This window comes from Myxine glutinosa, chromosome 1 (assembly GCF_964187855.1).
Source record: "Myxine glutinosa chromosome 1, kmMyxGlut1.1, whole genome shotgun sequence".
Taxonomy (NCBI): Eukaryota; Metazoa; Chordata; class Myxini; order Myxiniformes; family Myxinidae; genus Myxine; species Myxine glutinosa.
The window spans coordinates 175,607,128-175,630,357 of record NC_136261.1 but is presented as its reverse complement, the minus strand read 5'-3'; the positions used below and the strand labels follow the sequence as shown (position 1 = coordinate 175,630,357).

At 43.1% G+C, this 23,230-nt stretch overlaps 1 protein-coding gene across 2 annotated transcripts in view; it reads left to right on the top strand.

Moving 5' to 3' along the window:
* The window catches only part of LOC137431386 (coagulation factor V), a 203,202-nt gene extending 180,238 nt beyond the window's left edge, over positions 1–22,964 (top strand). Inside the window, exons 22-24 of one of the 2 annotated variants that reach the window (XM_068122667.2) lie at positions 6,008–6,159; positions 15,890–16,072; positions 22,307–22,964. In XM_068122667.2, coding sequence (XP_067978768.2) covers positions 6,008–6,159; positions 15,890–16,072; positions 22,307–22,456 — 485 coding nt within the window. In that variant the 3' untranslated portion in view covers positions 22,457–22,964. Of the gene's footprint in view, positions 1–5,926; positions 6,160–15,889; positions 16,073–22,306 lie in introns of both variants that reach the window. The other variant, XM_068122658.2, reaches the window with a different exon arrangement.
* Positions 22,965–23,230: the final 266 nt, after the last annotated feature.

Below are 23,230 nucleotides of genomic sequence, written 5' to 3'. Positions count from 1 at the left end.
GCCAGAATGCATGGTCACACTAATACATACATCCGAGCCCACAGGGCCAGAATGCATGGTCACACTAATACATATATCCGAGCCCACAGGGCCAGAATGCATGGTCACACTAATACATACATCCGAGCCCACAGGGTCAGAATGCATGGTCACACTAATACATACATCCGAGCCCACAGGGCCAGAATGCATGGTCACACTAATACATACATCCGAGCCCACAGGGCCAGAATGCATGGTCACACTAATACATACATCCGAGCCCACAGGGCCAGAATGCATGGTCACACTAATACATACATCCGAGCCCACAGGGCCAGAATGCATGGTCACACTAATACATACATCCGAGCCCACAGGGCCAGAATGCATGGTCACACTAATACATACATCCGAGCCCACAGGGCCAGAATGCATGGTCACACTAATACATACATCCGAGCCCACAGGGCCAGAATGCATGGTCACACTAATACATACATCCGAGCCCACAGGGTCAGAATGCATGGTCACACTAATACATATATCCGAGCCCACAGGGCCAGAATGCATGGTCACACTAATACATATATCCGAGCCCACAGGGCCAGAATGCATGGTCACACTAATACATACATCCGAGCCCACAGGGCCAGAATGCATGGTCACACTAATACATACATCCGAGCCCACAGGGCCAGAATGCATGGTCACACTAATACATACATCCGAGCCCACAGGGCCAGAATGCATGGTCACACTAATACATACATCCGAGCCCACAGGGCCAGAATGCATGGTCACACTAATACATACATCCGAGCCCACAGGGCCAGAATGCATGGTCACACTAATACATACATCCGAGCCCACAGGGCCAGAATGCATGGTCACACTAATACATACATCCGAGCCCACAGGGCCAGAATGCATGGTCACACTAATACATACATCCGAGCCCACAGGGCCAGAATGCATGGTCACACTAATACATACATCCTAGCCCACAGGGCCAGAATGCATGGTCACACTAATACATACATCCTAGCCCACAGGGCCAGAATGCATGGTCACACTAATACATATATCCGAGTCCACAGGGCCAGAATGCATGGTCACACTAATACATATATCCGAGTCCACAGGGCCAGAATTAATCGTCATACTATAGATGTTGGAGACCACCGGCCTTCTCTCACTGAGAGAGCCTTTTTAATTTTTTCAGAAACCTTTTGAGCAACCCTTTTAGTAATTAGGGTGACCCTTTGAGCAAAACAAGGTTTAAAACTGGGTTTACATTTTAAAAATGAACTTCAGAGATGAATCTCACCTCTATAGCCAAAGTACACAGTGCAACAAAGCTTGTCCAACTAGTGCATGCATGCAGTTAGGCCCGAAGGCTGAAGCACAGGCCACAGAGTCAACCGAACACACACATTCTTATCCAAAGAGCCAGAATGCACGGTTATAAAATAACCTGGGGTCCACTCTTATAATAGCAAAGGTTAAAAAAACCTCGAACGACACTTACATCTCAGCCTGAAGACTGAAGTACATGGTTAAATATGACGCATACACGCACACGCACATGAAGGTGGATACATCGAGCCCACCGTTCCACCTTCTGAAACCCGCATTTGGTGATAGCAACCAATGACACACACACACAGACACACACACAGACACACACACACACACACACACACACACACACACACACACACACACACACACACACACCACTAACAATCTTTATTCATGTACATTAGGAATGCACTCGCCTTTGAGCAAGATTGCACTTTTGCAACAGTCAAAACAGCAACAGGGTGAATATTAAAATAATACGTACAATAGTGTGTTTACGGAAAGAAAAGTGTTCCAGGTCTACATTTTGACCTTTGCACTGCAGCACACAGCCAAAATCAAGAGATAATAGACCTGTCACAATAACTAACTCAGTGGTGAAGTGTGAAAGCCTCCTGCTTTTCCCAATGGGAAAGGGTTCCATTCCAATGACCATTTCAGGTGGATATTAATCTTATTTACACTTGCATGTAAATTATCCAAAGATACATTTATATATATATAATATAACTATATATTATCTGTTACCTGGGTTCCTCTGCAGCTGTAGCCATTCTTAAGTAGCAGACATGAGAATGCCAACGCCTTGTATTGAAACAGCAAAGTTAGCTTGTGTAGATTTTTCCCTCCACCACCAACAGTGGACGGAGGTTGTTTTCATCCCTGTCTGTCTGTTTTTCTGTCTGTCTGTGAGCAGAATATCTCAAAAAGTTGTAGGTGCACTTGGAAAAAAATTGATGGAGAGGTTGTGTGTGTGACCAGGACGAAATGATTTGATTTTCGTGAAGATCTAAATCCGGACCTGGATCTGAGAATCTCTTAATTTCTAGAGTGATTCTTCACCATTGACTGATATGGCTAAAAATGACATATAGCACAATGACTGAAAGAGTTATGGACGGATTCGGACGAAACCTGGTGGACAGGTTGGGAGTGTGACTAGGACAAATCGATTTGATTTTGATGAAGATCTGTATCCGGACATGAGGATTTAAAAAGTGATTCTTCACCATTGAGAGGTGGAGGCCAAAACAATATATAGTATGATATTTGAAAAAGGTGTGAATGAGTTATGACAAAACTAGGTGAATGAGTTAGTTAGGCAACAAGAACAAGCCGATTAGATTTTGGTTCAAGTCAGGATCCATATCCAGCCTATCAGTGGGATACAAAATGTAACCTGTTTAGCCTCGCCGAAGTACCGGTATGCACTCTTTTTGACTGCTTTATGTAGCTTTCTTTGGATGGACTAGAGCAAGTGGGTTAACTATTAAGAACCTAGCCACTGGGGAATAATTGATTAGGTGAGAGCTGATTGGTTGTTCCCTGCAATTACGGAACAGAGATTGGGTCTTCATAATTACTTGACGACTCCTATCGGCATTGCACATGGAACATGTTTGGGAGTCTCATTAGTGTGCAGTTCTATCGACACTGTCGCAGATGACTCACCAATAAGTGTTGAAATCGGTCTGGTGGCTGATTGGTGGGTTGGTGGGAGGGACGTGTCGTGTTGGGATTCTCATATATGTGCTACTTATGAATGTATGCTGCTGTAGAGGAACCCAGGCAGGGTTTGAAACAGCGACGGGCTTATCTTGTGTAGCTTTTCTTGCCTGTTTTATGTAGCTTTCATTGGCTAGGAGAGTGGCGGGGATATATATATATATATATATATATGTATATATATATATATATATATATATATATATATATATATATATATATATATATATATATATAATTTATATATATATAAAAGAAAGTTTTTGTTTGTTTGTTTGTTTTTTGTTTGTTTGTCTGCACATGCTAATCTCCTGAACGGTGAAAGATAGGAGGAAACCTCTGAAACAAAAAATGTCAGGACGGGCCTCGGGAAGGTTATAGACTAGGTGGCGAGGCCGCCTCGGCCAGGCTGGGCCCATTTCGCATTAAATTTTCTTCTTCTTTCAAAATTATGTTGAAGTACAACTTATGCACTTAATAGGAATATCTGACTGATTGCAACACATGCTTTCAAAATTCTCTCTCGCGGGGCCCGACAGAAGAAAGAACAAAGAATCGTTGAGCACTAACTGATACTGGGGTCGCGTCAGACCTGTGTACAGAAGATTAAATTCATTCAAAAAGAACCCGAGCAACGCCGGTGCATTCAGATAGTATGTATATATATATATATATATATATATATATATATATATATATATATATATATATATATATACTAGCCGAAAGCACCCGACGTTGCCCGTGTTCTTTTTGAATGAATTTACTACTATAATTCAGCTTTAAATCGCGGCGGTAGAAGATTGACTACTATAATTCAGCTCAGCTTTTAATTGCGAAATTGGCCCAGCCCGGCCGAGGCAGCCTCGACCGGCCTCGGCACCTGGCCTATAACCTTCCCGGTTATACATTCATATAACCTTCCCTATAACCTTCCCGGCCCGTCCTGACATTTTTAGTTGTTTTGGAATGAATTTACTACTATAATTCAGCTTTTACTCGTGGCCGTAGAAGATTGACTACGATAATTCAGCTCAGCTTTTAATTGCGAAATGGGCCCGGCCCGGCCGAGGTGGGCCTCGACCGGTCTCGCCACTTAGCCTAAAACCCTCCCGGGGTCCGTCCCGACATTTTTTGTATTAGAGGTTTCTTCCTATCTTTCACTGTTCAGGAGATTAGCTTGCGCAGACAAACAAACAAACAAAAACTTTCTTATATATATATATATATATATATATATATATATATATATATATATATATATATATATATATTTTCTTTTTGTTGTTGTTTTTGAAGAAGCAAGGTGCTTTCAACCAAAAGCAAACTAGGTGTACTCTGCTAATTTAAGTAATAAGTAAGAGCAGACGTTGCGTCAGGCAACATTTCACCCGCTCCCAGTGAGCTTTCTCAGGCCAATAGATCCCAAGCCTCAGCACATGTTGAGTCTTTTATTCCTGATGCGACCGCTCATTTGCAGTCACGTGCTGATGCAGGAGGCAAATGGAGAAGTGTTTTTATTTTGTCAAGCATCAAGCAAATAAACGTCAAATCGCATCAATGATGGGCTGCTCTGCTTTTTACATTTACTTACACGTGATCTGGTGTTGTATGTGTGCGGGTGAGTGTGTGCGTAATCTTGCTGTTCTTTTTGTGTTTACAGGGCACGAACATGGCTGGTTTTGTGTCTGGGTTGGATGTGATGAAGTATAGGTTGTGTGATTGTTGTAGTTCTTATTAAGTGTTGTGGATCGAGCGCTGTTTCTAGCTCACCTTATCCAGTTGCTGGCACCATCCAGTTTTTGCCATTTGTATCGGAGGTGTGTATTGTTTGGGTACGTCCCAAGTCTCCCCAGTTAGACCACCCCCTCGGCTCTTGACATGACATGCTTCCAGTATCGATCGGTGTCGTTTGTTTGACATCGTGTCTCGGACACGAGTTCCATCAAAGTCAAATTTGTGGTCAGATTGCAGGCAGTGACAAGTTATGGCTGACTGTGTCACCTTTCCAAGCCGAACTGCTTTATCATGTTCAAATTTCTTTCAGTTTTACACACAATCTCTGCATTACAGTTGGTCAGTTACAGTTACAGTTACAGTTACATTACAGTTGGTCTCTGCACGATGAATGGTGAACTACTCCGGATTTATCAGCAGTTGATATTGTGTCCTTTAGTTTTGAAATTACATTACGGATGGATCTGTCGAGGCCTGTAGGCTACACCAATCCTTGTGCTGTGTTATATCTTGCCAATCCTTTTGGAAAGCCCCAGGTACTACGGCAGTACACATTGTCCATGCGTGGCTGGCTCCTTCCGTTCTGCCAGTTTTGGTTCTTTCAGGGTAGGAAGTATTACTTTGCTATATTTTCATTTTTTTAGCAGGACTCCTCTAAGTAATCTACTTATAAAAATTACATCGGCTTTGGAGGATGACACAGTCCATGCCCAAGCTGCCAAAGTCCGTGTTACACTGCGTTTGTGGGTGATTGGGTTGCAGGAATTAAAATCCAGTAATCTGTTCGTGTGGGTCGGTTTCCTGTAAACCGACATCTTTTTTCAGCCATCAGGCTTACGGTGAACCTCCACGTTCAAAATGGCCAATTTTCTTTCTTTTTCCCCTACACAAAAACAACAACAAGCACATACACATGCTCACACCCACACATACAACACCAGATCACATGTAAGTAATAAAAAGAGCAGAGCAGCCCATCAATGATGTGGTTTGAAATTGAAAAAGAAAGGTGAAGTTTTACATTTTAATGCAAAAATATATGTTGTGATTTTAAACCATGAGGACTAGTGCTCTATGGCAGCAATAGGAACAAAGAGCTACTTTGGGATCTTGCTCTCAGGCCCAGAGGCCTTGGAGGGTTCATCAGCAGGGCTCCAAATGAACCTGAAACCAAAGGCAACGGAACGACCCGCACCAACAGGTTGCTCGCAGGTGTTGGGTCTGGAGAGTGGAGCGATTCATGATGAACAGATCCGTGCCTCATCCTTCCATAACAGCTGGATTCGTGGACGCTGGTACCCTCACCTGGCTCGACTCCACAACCAAGGTCGTATCAATGCTTGGCAGCCTGCGGTGAGACATTAGCACTTCAGATTTTATTTTTTTTGCTTGTCTCTCTTTCTTTCTTATTTCACAATTACACACATTATTTTATGACACAGTAGCTACTTTGAGTGGCAAATGTTTGACTCTCATATTTTGTGACTGATAAAGCTAAAATGTGACGAAAACAAGTAGCTCATGAGATTCTGGAGTTATTCTTAAGTGATTGATGAAACAGAAAATGTGTATGAATTGGTGACAGGCAACCGTGGGACATTAGTAGTCACACATGGTGAACAAAGCAGGTGTTTACTCTGAGGAGGTGGAAGATAGGTGTAGGTGACTAGGTAGCAAACTGAAGGCAAGGTTGTGCAGTTTTGTTTTCTGGAATTCTTCCCAGAATAGGAAAATTAACAAAAAATTTGAGCAGAGCAATACATGTTCATTGAGGGGAGGAAGATGATGCATGCAACAGGGTTTTGCATTTAGCAAAGAGTAGGAAATGTTTCGGAAACAAAAGCAGTGTTTGACAAAGCTTGGGCAGAACCTAAACGTGTCAGGTGCAGAGAGATTTGCACAGGTGATTAAGAAAGGGATAGAGGTTTTTTCCCCAGAAAATTGAGGGAAGAAAGGTTGCAAAATGGGGCCTATCAGAGCAGTAGGAAATGCTTGGTGTTCACCTATCAGAGCAGCAGAGATAGGAGCAGGTGGAAATAAATAATGATAGACTAGACTCTCGAGTGAAGTCAATGGCGCACCATCGCAAATCCCCATGCTTGCCTCCTAATGTAAAGTTTAAAGATGGCAAAAAGTTCCACTAGGAATGACCCAATATCCAATTTCGAGTTAAAATTTTAATTCGGAAAATACTAAACCAATTTGAGGAATCAAAATAATAACATGGAAGATAACCTATAATAACCTCATAACACATGGCAAATTTGATTAGTCGAGACAGTGTAAAATTTTGTCCAAGTACTGCTAAACTGGAAGTTTTTGGAGGTGCAAACCAGGCGATTTGTGTATAATTCGATACACAAATACAGTGTCCAAATGTATAATTCGATTAAAATAAAATAAAAATTTGAAACGATGTAGAAAAAAAACAAAAAAACAAAAGCATTGAATCGGAAGTTTACAACTGCTGATGCATCCTCTTTTGTACGACATTATTTAACAAGTTAAATTACTTATTCATGCCCATTGTTTTTTTGTTTAAGGCTCCTGTCACGGAATATATAGGCCTCATCGAGGCCAGGCCTCAAATAAAAGAACTGCATTGATAGAAAAGTGAAGAAACAGAGAATAGTCCAAGAGTTTTGAGGAAGTAAAAAAAAATCACATTTTTGAAAAGGGGAAAATTGTAAGTGTTTGGAAAGACATGGGAAGGTAAAGTGTTCCAGAGTTTGGCAGTAATGGGGAAGAAACAAACATCATAATGGCCCACCCTTGAGTTGCCATTGGCCACAATAATCGTGTGTAGTGGCTTGTCGAGTATTCCATGGTCTCGCTAATGTTGGAGGTACATAAGCAGCAAGTTCTTCAAAGCAGAAACCGAAGTAATATCTGTAGAAAAGAGAAAGAGAGCCAACTTTACTGTGCAATTCGAGCTGGTCGAGTTTTGAGGTCAGATTGGGAGAGTTGATAAGTCGACTTACTTTGGATTCAATTCTGTCCAGTGAGTATGTGGAGCTACAACCGCCCCAGATGTGAGAGCAGCACTCTATAGAATAATTTCCCTGAATATGGGACCATAAAGATTTATTATTATTATACAAGGACGAATCAATCCTTTATATAGTTTTTTTTTTTTTTTTTTTTTTTTTTTTTGTATACAAGATCGAGGCTCGTGAAAGAGCGAACATTAATCACACAGAAGGACAAACCGACACATAAAACATATAACATAGGGAGCGGTAGACAAGATGGGGAGAGAGGGGGAAGGACACAAACACAACATTTGAGAGCAGGGACCGAGAGACATGGAGACATCGAGAGATCTGAGAGAGGGCGAGGGCTTTGGGGGGGGAGGGGGCATGGGAAGGGGGCGGTGGGAGAGGTATAAAACATATGGACACTGCCAGGACTTCCAGGAAAGAAGTTGGAATTTCAAACAAGGTGGATCTGGGGTGAATTAGCGGGGGTAGAAAAGATCAAGGTTTTGGATGGGGGAAGATAAGAGATGGTGGTGAACAGCTGTTTTAAAGACCTGGAGGGAGGAGTGGGATTGAAGGGAGTGAGGGAGTTTGTTCCAGAGGCGGGAGAAAAGAGGAATGAAAGAGTGAAGGTGAGCAGAGAGCCGAGATTTCGGCAGTTTAACCATCAGAGGGTTGCTGGCAGATCTTGTGCGACCTGTAGGAATATTTGGGGGACAGAGCACAGAGAGAGCTGGGGGTGCAAGGCCGGAGAGGAGTCGGTAGAAGACAGAAAGACCACCTGCCTGCCTGCGGTGAGTGAGTGAAAGGCCCTCAGAGATAGCTTCATCGCGGGAGATTCCAATAATTCTGAAAGCTTTGGTTTCAACAGCGTGAAGCCAAGCTAGGTGTGAGGCAGGAGCACCGGCCCATAGGGGAGAACAGTATTCCATTGAGCTGCGGATGAAAGCCTTGTATGTGGTGAGGAGCTCAGGTGTGCCGAGGAAGGACTTCGCACGACGGAGGATGCCCAGTCGGCGACTGGCTTTGGAGGCCAGCTTGGAAATGTGGTTTTCCCAAGAAAGATCATGGCAGATAGTGAGACCCAAAATCTTGAGCGACAGAACTTCTTGGAGAGGATTGTTGAGAAAGTAGATGGGAGGGTTGTCCAGTCGATCTTTTCGGAGAGACATAGTAAGAGTGTGAGATTTGTCAGGATTGAAAGACATGTTCCACTTGTTTGACCAGTCTGTGATTTTGTCCAGGTCTTCAGAGAGTGAGGAGGCAGCAGACTGCCGATCTGAGGGAAGAGGAATGGAGCGGCAGAGAGTGGAGTCATCAGCAAAGAGATAGAGAGGATTTTCGAGAGAGTCAGAGAGATCATTGATGAAGACCAGAAAAAGCACGGGGCCCAGAACACTGCCTTGGGGAACTCCAGCCTGAACAGGAAGAGGAGATGAGAGAAACCCATTCAGGGCCACACGTTGACGACGACTAGAGAGGAAGTCCGCCAGCCATGCGTGGAGATTTCCATGGATACCAAAGGAGGAGAGTTTGGTGAGCAGAGCGGGGTGCCAGACCGTGTCGAAGGCACGTGATATGTCGAGGGAGACAGCTCTAATTTCCTGTTTGGCATTGAGGACCTCCATCCATTGTTGAGACAGCAGAAGCAGCATGTCCAGAGTAGAGTGACCTGGTCTGAAACCAAAGTTGAAGCAACTGTTGAGAAGAGAAGAATCTTGGACATCTGGACAGGACTCCTGGTTTATTTGAAGCAGACTTAGCTGTTTGGTTAATGTGTGGATTCCAGAATATATTTGATGTGAGGGTAATCAACGGTGCTTCCACCAAGTCAAAAACACCAAGCCTTCTAATAAAAGCCATATTGATGATCAAATCTGACCTCAATTTCTACGAGGTGTTCTTCTAGATAATACGAGTAGAATACCTAGTAGGTTTATTGTATCACATGCTGTAATTATGGAGCTTTCAAAGGAGATTGTAGAGTGGAGAAGAGTTGTAGAGAGAGATGGGAACAAATTGAGTTACAGAAGCATTAAACTTAACCTGATTATGATTGCCTCATTGGGAAATCTTGTCCAAATCAGACACCGATGCCAAACTCTGTCAAAGGCTTTTGAGATATCAAGGCCGACAACCAATGATTCCCCAAAATCTCTCGGAGAAGAGGCCCAGACATTCGTAATGTAAGAAAGGATATCACCGGTAGATCTTGCCTTGCGAAAGCCATATTGATGGTCAGACAGAAGACTTTGGGATTCAAGATGCTTGAGGAAATGGTTATTGAGAAGACATTCAAAGACTTTGGAAATAGTAGAAGTCAGAGCAGTAGGGCGGTAGTTGGAAGGGTTTGAACGATCACCCTTCTTTAAAATAGGCTGCACGAAGGCATGTTTCCAGGAAAGAGGAAAAGTTTGGGTTTTTAAACAAAAATGAAACAAACGAGCAAACACAGGAGCAAGTTCTGAAGCACACTCCTTCAAGACACGAGGAGGAATGCCATCTTGTCCGTATGCCTTGCTTGTGTGTCCAGAGAGAGGAGTACTTTTTTGACTGCATGAAAATAGATTATAGGGAGGGGCATAGGGTTGGTAAGGGGTGAATCAGAGGGAGATGGAATGTTAGAGTCACCCATTGTGGAACTAGAGGAGAAAAGAGGACCAAAAAGAGTTGCCTTACCAGATGGAGAAACGGCGATAGTATCATCGGAATGGAAAAGTGAAGGAAAGGTAGGGCAACAGAAGTTGTTGGAGATACTTTTAGCCAAGGACCAGAAAATAATCTATTAGTGGAAGAAGATGAGAGGTTGTCACATTTATTTTGGATAAAGGAATGTTTTTCCTCACGAATAACATATTTGCAATGATTTCTTGCAGATATGAAAGCTGAATGTGAGTTGGAGGGAGAAGAGTTTTTCCATGTCCGATATACCACATCCATTGCACGAATGGCCGCAGAGCAGGAAGTATTGAACAAAGAGTTGGTAGGAGAGATAAAGTTGAAAGAGAAGGGGGATATAAGCCTCCATTCCTGCAACAATAACCTCAGCTATACATTCAGCAGAGATAGAGGCATCGGCCGAGGAGAGACAGTAGTCTTTCCAGGGAAAGTCAGAAAAGAAGTTTTGTAAACCAGTCCAGTCAGTGCTATTGGAATGCTAATACTGGTGTTTAGTCAGAGGAGAAGGAGTGGTGGTAAGTAAAAGTGATGTTCACAAGATTGTCGTCAGAAGAACCAATTGGAGGTGAAATTGTGTAGCTGTGGGTGATAATTTCTTCCAAATCATTGAGAATGGAAATGTAAGAGCTTCAACTCCCCCAACATCTGTGTGGGATGATTTCAACCACTCCCTGTGGTGTACATTGAAGTCTCCTAAATAGAGGAATTCTGCTTGAGGGTGTTCGGATGTCCTGGTCTCATGGCAGGAATTAAGAGAGTCAAAGAAGGCTATGAAGTTTGTAGAGTTGGGAGAGAAGTAAGTGAAACAGAGAAAAACAGTGATGGTCGGGAGACAAATCTTAAGCCAGATGACATCAAAGTTTGGAGATTCGAGGTCCACAAGGTGTTACAGCAGGTGTGTTGATGTTGGAGTAGATACAGACCTCTCCTTTGAAGCGGATTCGTGAGAGAAGGTTGTAGTTCGAAATGTTAAAGGTATTGGCAAGAACGCCATGTGACAATTGGGTCTCTGAGAGAAGCAAGATATCAGGAGAGGAACTTGCTAGATGATTTTCAACAGGGAAGGATTTGAAGAAAGATCATGAATGTTTGTGAAATTAATTTTTTTTTTTTTTTTTTTGTATACAGAATCGAGGCTCGTGAAAGAGCTAACATTTATTTCACAAACAAATAAAACAGACAAACAAAATATATAAAGAGAGGGAGCGGTAGACAAGATGGGGAGAGAAGATGAAGCACACAAACACAACATTTGAGAGCAGGGACATCGGGAGATGTGTGGGAGGGAGAGGGCTTGGGGGGAGGAGGCATGGGAAGGTGGGGGGGAGGGGATGCGAGAAGTATAAAACACAAGGACACCAAGGACTTCAAGGACAGAAGTTGGTAATTCAAAAAAGTGGATTTGGGGTGAAATTAGCGGGGGTAGAAAAGATCAAGGTTTTGGATGGGGGAAGATATGAGATGGTGGTGAACAGCTGTTTTAAAGACCTGGAGGGAGGAGTAGGATTGAAGAGAGTGAGGGAGTTTGTTCCAGAGGCGGGAGAAAAGAGGAATGAAGGAGTGAAGGTGAGCAGAGAGTCTTGATTTTGGCAGTTTAACCATAAGAGGGTTGCAGGCAGATCTTGTGCGACCTGTAGGAATATTTAGGGGACAGAGCCCAGACAGAGCTGGGGGGGCAAGGCCGGAGAGGAGTCGGTAGAAGATGGAAATACCACCAACCTGCCTGCGGTGAGTGAGTGAAAGGCCCTTGGAGTTAGCTTCATCGCGGGAGATTCCAATGATTCTGAAAGCTTTGGTTTCAACAGCGTGAAGACGAACTAGGTGTGAGGCAGGAGCACCAGCCCAGAGGGGAGAGCATTATTCCATTGAGCTGCGGATGAAAGCCTTGTGGTGAGGAGCTCAGGTGTTCCAAGGAAGGACTTCGCACGACGGAGGATGCCCAGTCGGCGACTGGCTTTGGAGGCCAGATTTAAAATGTGGTTTTCCCAGGAAAGATCATGTCAGATAGTGAGACCCAAAAGCTTGAGTGACAGAACTTCTTGGAGAGGATTATTCAGAAAGTAGATGGGAGGGTTGTCCAGTCAGTCTTTTCGGAGAGACATCGTAAGTGTGAGATTTGTCAGGATTGAAAGACATGTTCCACTTGTTTGCCCAGTCTGTGATTTTGTCCAGGTCTGCAGAGAGTGAGGAGGCTGCAGACTGCCGATCTGAGGGATGAGGAATGGAGCGACAGAGAGTAGAGTCATCAGCAAAGAGATAGAGAGGATTTTCAAGAGAGTCAGAGAGATCATTGATGAAGACCAGAAAAAGCACAGGGCCCAGAACATTGCCTTGGGGAACTCCAGCCTGAACAGGAAGAGGAGATGAGAGAAACCCATTCAGGGCCACACGTTGACTATGACTAGAGAGGAAGTCCGCTAGCCATGCGTGGAGATTTCCATGGATACCAAAAGAGGAGAGTTTGGTGAGCAGAGCGGGGTGCCAGACCGTATCGAAGGCACGTGATATGTCAAGGGAGACAGCTCTAATTTCCTGTTTGGCATTGAGGACCTCCATCCATTTTTGAGAAAGCAGAAGCAGCATGTCCAGAGTAGAGTGACCAGGTCTGAAACCAAATTGATGATCAGAGATCAAGCCATTGGAGAAGAGGAAAGATTTCATATCCGAAGCAATTATGGATTCCATGACTTTGCTGATAATTGGGAGAAGGCTGATTGGTCTGTAGTTGCTAGGATCTGTTTTTGCACATTTTTTGTGCAAAGCGGTGATGTTGGCTGATTTCCAAGCATATGGCAGATGACCTTGAGCAAAAGAGAAGGTGAAGAGAACAGAGAGAGGGAGTGAAAGAGTGGAAGAACAGGCTTTTAGGACCCGTGGGCTGATGCCGTCAGGTCCAGTTGCAGAATCGGCGTCGAGCGTTGACAGAAACTTTTCCACCTTGTCAGGAGGAAAGGACACAGAGTCCAGGAGCAGCTGGGTACGACTGGGTACAGTGGTACCGAGAAGGATGGGTTTGGGACACAAGATTTAGAGGCAAACACAGAGTTGAGGCATTCAGCTTTTTCACGTGCGGAGTCAGCCATGTAGCCGTTTGAGGTGAGGGAGGGGATGGAGGGGGAACAAACACCAGAAACAGATTTGACCAGACACCACCAGGATTTGAAAGAGGGAGACAGATAAGAGAGTTCGGACTTGAGAATGGAGAGATATTGTTTCCTGGCTCTCCTGAGGGTGGACACACATTTGTTTCGGGCTTTGTGAAAGGAAATGAGATTTCCTTAGTTGGATTTGCTTTCCAGGAGACGAAGGCAAGTTGTTTCTGGGCAACAGCCTCACCACAAGATTCCGTGTACCATGTTCGGGAGGAAGGGTATGACAACTGAAGGCGAGATAGGATAAATCTGTGCATGAGAGAGAGCAATTTACTTTGGAAGAATTCCCAGGATGAGTTGATGTCAGAGGCGGTAGAGATGGGAGACCAGTCCAGATGATTGATGGCTGCTTGAAGACCATGCCAGTTGGCCTGAGTGAAATGCCAGACTCGTCGATGTTGAGGAGGCTCTTTGAGAATGGTCAGAGAGATGTCCACTTTAACAAGCACGTGATCGGATGAGCCGATTGGAGCAGAAGAAGAGCAGCAGACATTTTCAGGGAAGTTAGTCATAACCAAGTCCAGAAGAGAAGATGCTCCGTTGACTGAGATCCGGGTCGGGAAATTGACAGATTGTGTCAGTCCCAGTGAGTCGCTGAAGTCCTTTGCTGAGGAGCCATGGCTGGTGAGAGAGGTACCCACACCCAGCCAACTGGCATAGTGACAATTGAAATCACCACATATGAGGAAGAGAGAGTTGGGATGGGTAGATAGAAGTTGGTCCATATTATCAGACAGCGAGATGTAGATGGAGTCATCACTGTTTGGTGGATGGTACAACACACATATGAACAAAAAGTGGGAGCGAAGGTGAAGCCGTAGCCATAGGTATTCCTGGGTGTGATGTGGAGAGAGGGCAGTGCAGGTCGAGTGAGGAAGAGAGTTTTTTTTTTCATAAAGATAGCAACCACACCTCCAGGACGAGGCTCAGGTCTATCATACCGAAGGAGGGAGTAACCTGGGAGAGATACCAAGGAATCAGAGACATCATGAAGGAGGAAAGTTTCTGTTAAGCAGATCACGTCTGGTTTGTCAGAAGCAACCTGTATGGAGAGATCAGTCAAGTTTGAGCGATGGCCCCAGATGTTTGAGGTCCATCCCGTTAATGAAGAGGAAGGGGGAGCATCGGATACAGAACAGTGGGGGGAGCGGTAGGGTAAGATGTGTAAGAGGAGGAAGTGGTAGGGAGAGCTGTTGAAGGTGTGTCAGAGATTTCAGAATGGCTTGGAGAAAGGGAAGAATGGGGCGGACAAAAGGTTTGATGGTGATTGGGTGAGGCACAGTGAGGTGTTAATTGAGGAGGGGGGAAGAGCGAAGTAGGAGGTTTGGGGAGATGGAGGTGAGAGTTGGAAGGGGGAAGAAGTGGGGAGGACGCTTTGAGGAGGAGGAGGGGTGAGAGGGGAGTCTTGGAGGGGAGGTGCGTGGGAGAGTTTCGGAGGGGAGTCACGAGTCATGTCGAGTCAGGTAGATTGAAAAAGAGTTACGTAGATTCAAAAGGTATGGGTCTTGGGAGGGACCGATACTGCTACTGCCTGAGCCCCCCTCTTGGCAGCAGAGACAGGCAGTCACTGGAGATTATTTGCACTACATAATGCTGGAAACTAGGGGACATTATTTTTTTGGGGCTTTTGGACTTATCCTTTATGATGTCCCTAAAAACAGTATGTTTCCTCTTTGGAATGATTTTAAATTTATGGGACTGCCTGCCAGCCAGACTTGAGCAATTGCTTTACTGCGTTGTGCACATGCACACTTGGGATGAGACGCCATACAATTAGCCAAATTCACAACTAATGTACTGTTAAACTGCAGGTTCGTGCTCCGATTCATGTTCCAATTCGTGATCGACAGCGATAAAAAATATATCATTCAATTCAAATTAATGAAGTAGTTCCTCGATCATAGAAATAGACTGACAGACAGACATGGTGAATGGATTGCTTCACCCCACTTTGACCTATGCACACGGTGTAATAAAGGGAGTGTTTGGAAATATTGAAAGATGATGAGATGCGGCAGTGTGAACAGGATATTTTAACAAGGAAGACAAGAGTGGAAGAAGCAAGACAGTTTGTGCATGATAAGAAAAGCTTTGTTTGGTTTCTATTGGAGTGTTTTTGCCCCATTGTATTCAAACTATACATAAGCTGATATTACAATTTTGCCTTTCAACTTATTGATGTTTTCATTTCCTCTTCTCAACTAACCTCATCTGAGTTGGCAAAAAATTCGCTGGTACTTAAAAATGTAATCGCTTGTTCACTGTTGCTTGTAGAGTAAAAGGATTGGTGAGTGGATCGAGGTGGACTTCTGGAGGCCAGTCAAAGTAACTGAAGTTGTGACTCAGGGAGCGAGTGTGCTGGGCTCAGCTAAGTTTGTCACTCACTTCGTCCTTGCTTTTAACAAGAATAATAAAGATTGGATGAACTATCAAGAAGGAACTGAGGGCAAGCAGAAGGTTGGTTATTCCCTTTTTGTGTTCTTGTTCAATTGTAATTTCTCACTGTATACGTGAATAGTTAAAATCTAAACTGCAATGCTATTTGTCATTGATGTTAGAAAATATCTTAACCATACTGGGCCATTTTATATATCAGTACGTGTGTGTGATATATGTACATATACTGTATAATTTATATATACAGTGCGTATCAAAAAATAGGTAATCCGAATTCAAGGGGTTAATATGCAAAGGTTATTTAGTTTGACAATTTACATGTGGTTTACCAATTATAAGGAGATCCTCAGCTTTCCATTGATGCCTTTCATGCATCATTGCTGTCACACATGACCGAGTACATGTTCATTGAAAATGACAAGTTCAAATCGTATTTTTACAAGTTTGGCTAATGTAAAATAATGCAATGTAATAATAATAATGTAAATAATGTAATGTAATGTAATGTAACAATGTAAATAATGAAATGTAATAATAATGTAATGTAAATAATGTAATGTAAATAATGTAATAATGTAATAATAAATAATGTAATGTAATGTAATGTAATAAAATAATGTAAAATAATGTAATTATGTAAAATTGTTAAGCTGGTCTGGTAATCGTCGGTTGCGTCATCCTTTGTTTAAGATGGGTATTTAAGATGGGTATTTAAGATGGGCCTACAGTGTATGGGTTTAGAGACAGTCTGAGTCATTGAAAAGATGGTTCAACTTACGACTGAACAGCGGACCTTCGTGGTTATAACCTTTCACCAAACTGGAAGTTTGCAGCGAACTCGTGATGCGTTCAGGGAACGTTTCCCAAAACGGGAGCCTCCAGCAGACAAAACCATCTGGGCGAATGTTAGAAAATACCAAGAGCATGGCACAAGCCTCAACCGCAACAAGGAGAATTCTGGTAGGAGGCGCACTGGGCGATCAGAAATGAACATTGCAGCAGTAAAGCAGCAAGTTTTGGAGCATCCTAGGGATACCAGCGCAAGACAAAATGGGACGGGATTGCTTTCGGCAACATTCAACCGAATCACAAGATGGACCTCCACCAACATCCATATCGGATTCACATCCGGCATCAACCTACGCCAGGGGATTTTGCCAGGAGGCTGGTGCTTGCCAGGTGGTTGATAGCACGTTGCGAAGCAGATGTCAATTTCCTGCAGTATCTCGTTATCGGCGACGAAGCTGCTTTCGCCATGGACGGCAAGGTCAATACCCATAATGTTCTTGAATATGCACCGACAGGACAACCCCCGGGATTTAATTTTGACACCAACATGAATCGACAAAAGTGGACTGTTTGGTTGGGACTTTGTGGAAGTGGTCAGGTGATCGGACCATTTTTCTTTCAAAGGAATGTCAATGGTAACAGGTATCTGCAGATGATCAATGATGAAGTTTTACCGTAGCTGGAGGAGAACTTTGAGCGACAGGTTCGTGGTGTCTTCAGATATCTCTGGTGGGCCCAAGACGGCGCCCCAGCACATCGTCTTATCGCTGTCCGAGATCGACTGAGGGAACTCTTTGGAGACCGAGTCATCACCCTCAACCATGCAGTGGAATGGCCGCCAAGATCACCTGACCTCACACCATGTGATTATTTCCTTTGGGGACGTTTAAAGAACAAGGTGTTCGTAACTCCTCCCCGTGATCTTGACGAATTGCAGGGCCGTATTCGACATGACGTGGATGCTTTGCGCAATGACCCAGCTATGGTGAGACGAGCAGTTCAGGGCATGCTCCGCCGCTGTGAGCTTTGTGTTGAAAGGGGAGGTGGACATGGTGAAGGTGTGGGTGCATAAAGCCAATCATTCCTGAGAAAAGTTCACATCTGACGTTCATTTTGCATCAAATATCCTGACTTGCATCGATTTGCCAAACTTGTAAAAATGCGATTTCAAATTGTCATTTTCAATGAACATGTACTCGGTCATGTGTGACAGCAATGATGCATGGAAGGTATCAATGGAAAGCTGAGGATCTCCTCTTAATTAGTAAACCACATGTAAATTGTCAAAATAAATAACCTTTGCATATTAACCCCTTGAATTACGGATTACCTTTTTTTTTTGATACGCACTGTATAGGGGCCTGGGGTTGTGTTCCATTACAGTCATACCCCGTTTTACGCCATTTTGACCTACGTCAAATCCGACTTTACGCCACTCTTCTAGAGTAAATTTCAGTTCAGCGAACATCATTATGTGCGACTTTACGTCACTCCTACGGACGTGAAAAACATTTTTTTTCCTCAAAAATATATTTAAAATAAATAAAATAGTACATAAATTAACAATAAAAGAAGCTAAAAAAACAATTTAAAATACAATAAAAAGCACATTAAAAATATATAAAAATGTACGTACAGTATACTGTACGTATGTGCAGCTGCTGGTTCTTATTCAAAACAGAGGCGACGTACAGTATTCCTTTACTGTGTCTGTGTTAGCCATGGGTCCTAAGAAGGATAATGCTAGTGTTTCCAAGCGTAATGTGGTTACGATGGAAGATAAGTTAAATCTGATTAAAAGGTATGAAAAAGGTGAAAAAGTGTCGGTGATAGCGCATAGACCTTATCGCGAATCGGAACCACAATGCGTCATGGGATCGGAAAGGGGCAATAGCGCCGCCGGCGGTCGCTGTGACTTTGACAGACTGCTTGTTTACATTGACACACTACATGATCCTTACCACTTTAAACTACTTTTAGGACTTTTTTACTGTCACAAATTAACTATGAACTGTGATCAGCTCATGAGCTAAGTTTTAACTTTTTTTTCTTGTAAAAAACAAAAAAACAAACAAAAAAAACATATATACAGTATATATATATATTTATTTATTTTTTTCCAAGAAAAAAAAGTTAAAACTTAGAGAGATGAAACTTCAAAAAAACAACCAAACAAGGTAGGAATGACACCACAATACAACGAGCTGTTAGGATATGCTTTTCTCCATTCTTGTGTATTTCTCCATGAAGATCTGTATTCAATCTACTTTAATCCAGATGTTAACTGTTGATTCTAAAGATTACTGGAAGGGCCAAAAAAGTGACTGACTATATTGAATCAATTCAAGTGAAATGAAAATGCAAAACAACCATTCAGCAGCTTTTCAAATGCAGTGCAGGAAGTGGCCGCCGTAACGGAAGACAGACAAATGCACAGACTATACCATAGCAATATATATATATATATATATATATATATATATATATATATATATATATATAATGGGGATGGAGTACTGCTCTCCCCTCTGGGCTGGTTCCCCTGCCTCACATCTAACTCAGCTTAATGCCAAAGAAACCAAGGTTTTCAAGATCATTGAAATCTCTCACGATGAAGCCAGGTCTAAGGGCCTATCGCATCACCATTGCCAACAGGTCTGTGGTCTCGCTGTCTTCTTCTGCCTCATTTCTGGTCTTGCATCCTTTGCCCTCTCTGTGGCTTGCCCCTCTCCCTCTAGGTATCTTCAAGATGCATGGGGTCTACAAGCAACCCTCTCCTAGTGACACTGCCTAAATCCAGAACCATCTCCAGAAGAATACAGAACTACTCAACTCCACTCATTCATTCCTCTCTTTTCCAGCCTGTGAAACCACCTTCCACACTCTCTTCTATCTTGAACTTGAAGCCAATAGACCAAAAAAAAAAAAAAAAAAAAAAAAACCGTTGGAATATGTTCAGAAATGAAAATATCCAAAAATAAGAGTTGGCCTGTGCAGCATCACTCTGATCACGGCGGGTCCAGTGACCTAAAACAATGGAGTTTACACTGGAAACTGGTTGCTAGAGAACACTAACATTGTTCCTCTTCCACCTATTATTTTATATATATATTTTACTGTATTTACATTAAAAAGTACTATAGTTGTAAACCTTTAAATAAGTATCTCAGTTTAATCACTAATTTTTTTATTTACTTGAGCTATATATCTGCTTGCAGAATGCATGCACAATCGACTTTACCAAATATACTCAGAGGCAAAAGTTATTGTGACATGGAATTTTTTCATTGGTAATCTTGTGAATGAATTTTTGGATTTGAACCAGAGAAAAAGTGTGTTAAAATGGTCGAAGAAACGCAACCAAGCAGTTGTTGTTCAAATTGCATGAAATTTGCAAGAAGCATGACATATTCGAGAAAAATGGCCAGCAATGTTCACTTTAAAAGGCCAGACAACCAGACGCTTATCATTTCCACTCAATGCAGTCTTAAGAAGTGCAGAAGTCAGAAAAACACCTCTATTCATCGTTTTGGAATAAGTTCGACATGCCACGCCTCGGGGAAAATGACAGATGGAGAGCTATAGGTATGCTTCAGTCTGGTACCTCGCAGCGTGATGTTGCTCATCGATTCAACGTCCATAGAAACACCATTTGGCACAGCTTCACCGAGCTGACGGTAGGACACGTGTCTACAGGTGCACAGGTGAACGTTACATCAGGCCATGTGTTCTGGAAGGGGATCGTTTTGGAGGTGGGGGCGTTATGATCTGGGGTGGGATAACAGCTGCAGCAAGAACGCCAATGATTGTGATTGAGGGGAACTTGAATGCTGTGAGGTACTGAGACGAGATTTTGCAAATGGCCGCTTTACCGTTTTTGCAACAGAACGGCCCTAGAGTGACGTTTCAACACGATAATGCCAGACCACACGTTGCTCGAGTTGTACAGCAGTATTTTAATCAGAACAATGTTAATGTGTTACCCTGGCCTGCAAGATCCCCTGATTTGTCACCCATTGAACACGTCTGGGATGAAATGGAGCGACGTTTACGACGTCATCCGAATCCTCCAAAAACGCTGCAGGAACTCCACCAAATCCTTCCTCGGATATGGAATGATCTTCCCAAGGACTTTCATCGACGTTTAGTGGCCTCAATGAGGCGAAGGTGCCAGGCCTGCATCAATGCACAAGGTGGACACACTCGCTACTGACTGTGTGAACTTGCTTGTGAACCCCCTCTTGTGTTGTGGCTCATTTGCATATGCCAGGTGCACTGTTCTTCTGGACTGTTGATCGTTACCATACCTTGAAACATTTGTCTTTCCATGTAATAACATTTCATTCGCGGCAGTAAAAGTTTAACACTGATTCTGTTTGTTGTTTGTGTGTCACAATAACTTTTGCCTTTGAGTATATATAAAACTCCTTCACAATCCACATCATCAAAGATTAAGGTCGAGATGATCCGAACCAGATATGGTGCCTATTCACTCCTATTTCCTATCCTACTAAGCCCAATTTGGAACGCCCACGACCGATCAGGCAGTGCACTGGGCACCTTGCCTCACCGGGTCCTAATAAAGATGAAGAATAGAAGACCACTCCTTCTAATAAAGGTGAAAACAGGTTATATAAAAACACACCTGAGCTGTGGTTTGAACTGGTGAGAAGGTGAATTTAATAATGAGGGTTATGCGCTCCAGACCTGAATATCTTCTAACAGGATTTAAAACCAAAATGGCTATTCCCAGCAGCGCTCGATAGTGGACCGAATAACACAAGAGACACAGTGAGCTTATAATGTGTATTTAAAATGGGATGGAAAAGAACAGGAAGGAAATGATTGTAATACGAAATAAACAGGTTTATTTACAAATAAAATACGTGCTCTGGGGTTTTATCCAAATGGGAGGATCTTAGGTATCCTAAGTTAAGGCCTCAAGTATTCCACAGAAACAGGGAGAGTCATGAAACAAGGGATAGTTGGGTGCGGTCTGTTCAGTCACCGCAAGTCCACCAGGGTGTTTGTGGCTGGAGTGGCGAGACGCAGGCGTGATCCATGGTCGTACAATGCTAGGGGCACAGCCGGAGCGGAAGAGGAGCGTATCACATGTTGATGGGCACTGCTGCACCTCCTCATCCGGTCAGTCCTTCTCTTATCTGTACTGCACTCCAAACTTGACGAAACTGTACTCTCCAGCCGAACGCCGAAGTAGACTGAACTGAACTGCCCTCCAGCCTCTTATCACCTCGGCTGATGCCCCACCCAGTAACGTCCCCAAGCCCTGCCTACTCTGTGCTTATTGGCCATTGAGGCACCAACCAAACCGAGGAAGATAAGGTATAAGAGGAGTGCAAAGCTGTGTTATGAAATTGAGGTGGTAGGGTGGGGGAGGTGATGAGGTTTTGTTGAGACAGCAATGGTTAATTTTTGCAGGGCTCACTCCTGTTCAACAATATGTCTATTACAGTATGTCCTAATGCTCTTTTCTTCCTACCCCAGGTGTTTCAAGGTAACAGGAATTCGGACAGCATTGTGAGAAACAAGTTGAATCCGCCAATCTCTGCCAAGGCCATACGTGTCTACCCCCTCCAATGGAACGGCTGGCCGACACTCCGCCTTGAGTTCATTGGCTGTTTCACAGAGCAATGAGTCTGTTTAATGGCTCAATTGAACCTTAGCTTACTTCATCATTCACTTCTTTTGCAAAGAAGACAGAAATACAGTGTGCCCATAAAATAGAGGGCAAAAAGGAAATTTTAGCTTTTTATTGCATCACTCTTTTCTAGACACCATTTTAAAAAGTGCCACCAATGTAATTCAACACTATCAACCTTGCATCGCCACTATATCACTCTAGACTAATAACACTGATTAATATTAGCAATCCTTCAGAGTATTACGGTCCACATAATTAATTATCAATAAATTGACAATTGTTTTGCTTTTGAACCAATAAAATGTCTAATTCGTTTCCAAAAAAGTCACTGATCTTATGCTTTGCTTTGTGGTTACATGACCACTCTAAAACTTTTCTAATGAAATGTCTTAATTTAGTCTTGAATTGAAAAGTAGTTAAAGTCTTTGAATCTGTGACTGTGATTCGGATTGTTGTATTGTTGCCTTGAGAGTTATCATAAACTTCCTGCTCCAAAACTGATGTTTAAGTCTTTCCTTCTTCAACCTAATTTTTTATCTCATCTTACTATAATTCACCACATGTCCATCCGTCTGTCTATCTGTCTGTCCGTCCGTCCGTTCGAAGGTACCGTAAAAAGTGCTGAACCGATCGCAACGATATTTTGGGTGGATAATCCTGGGATCTCCAGGCGTAAAATAGGCTATTTCGTTTTCCAAATTTCAGCTTTAGTCTCCAGCATTCTCAGGTTTGGACTCCCGCATAACATTCGCGTTCGCCTAACATTC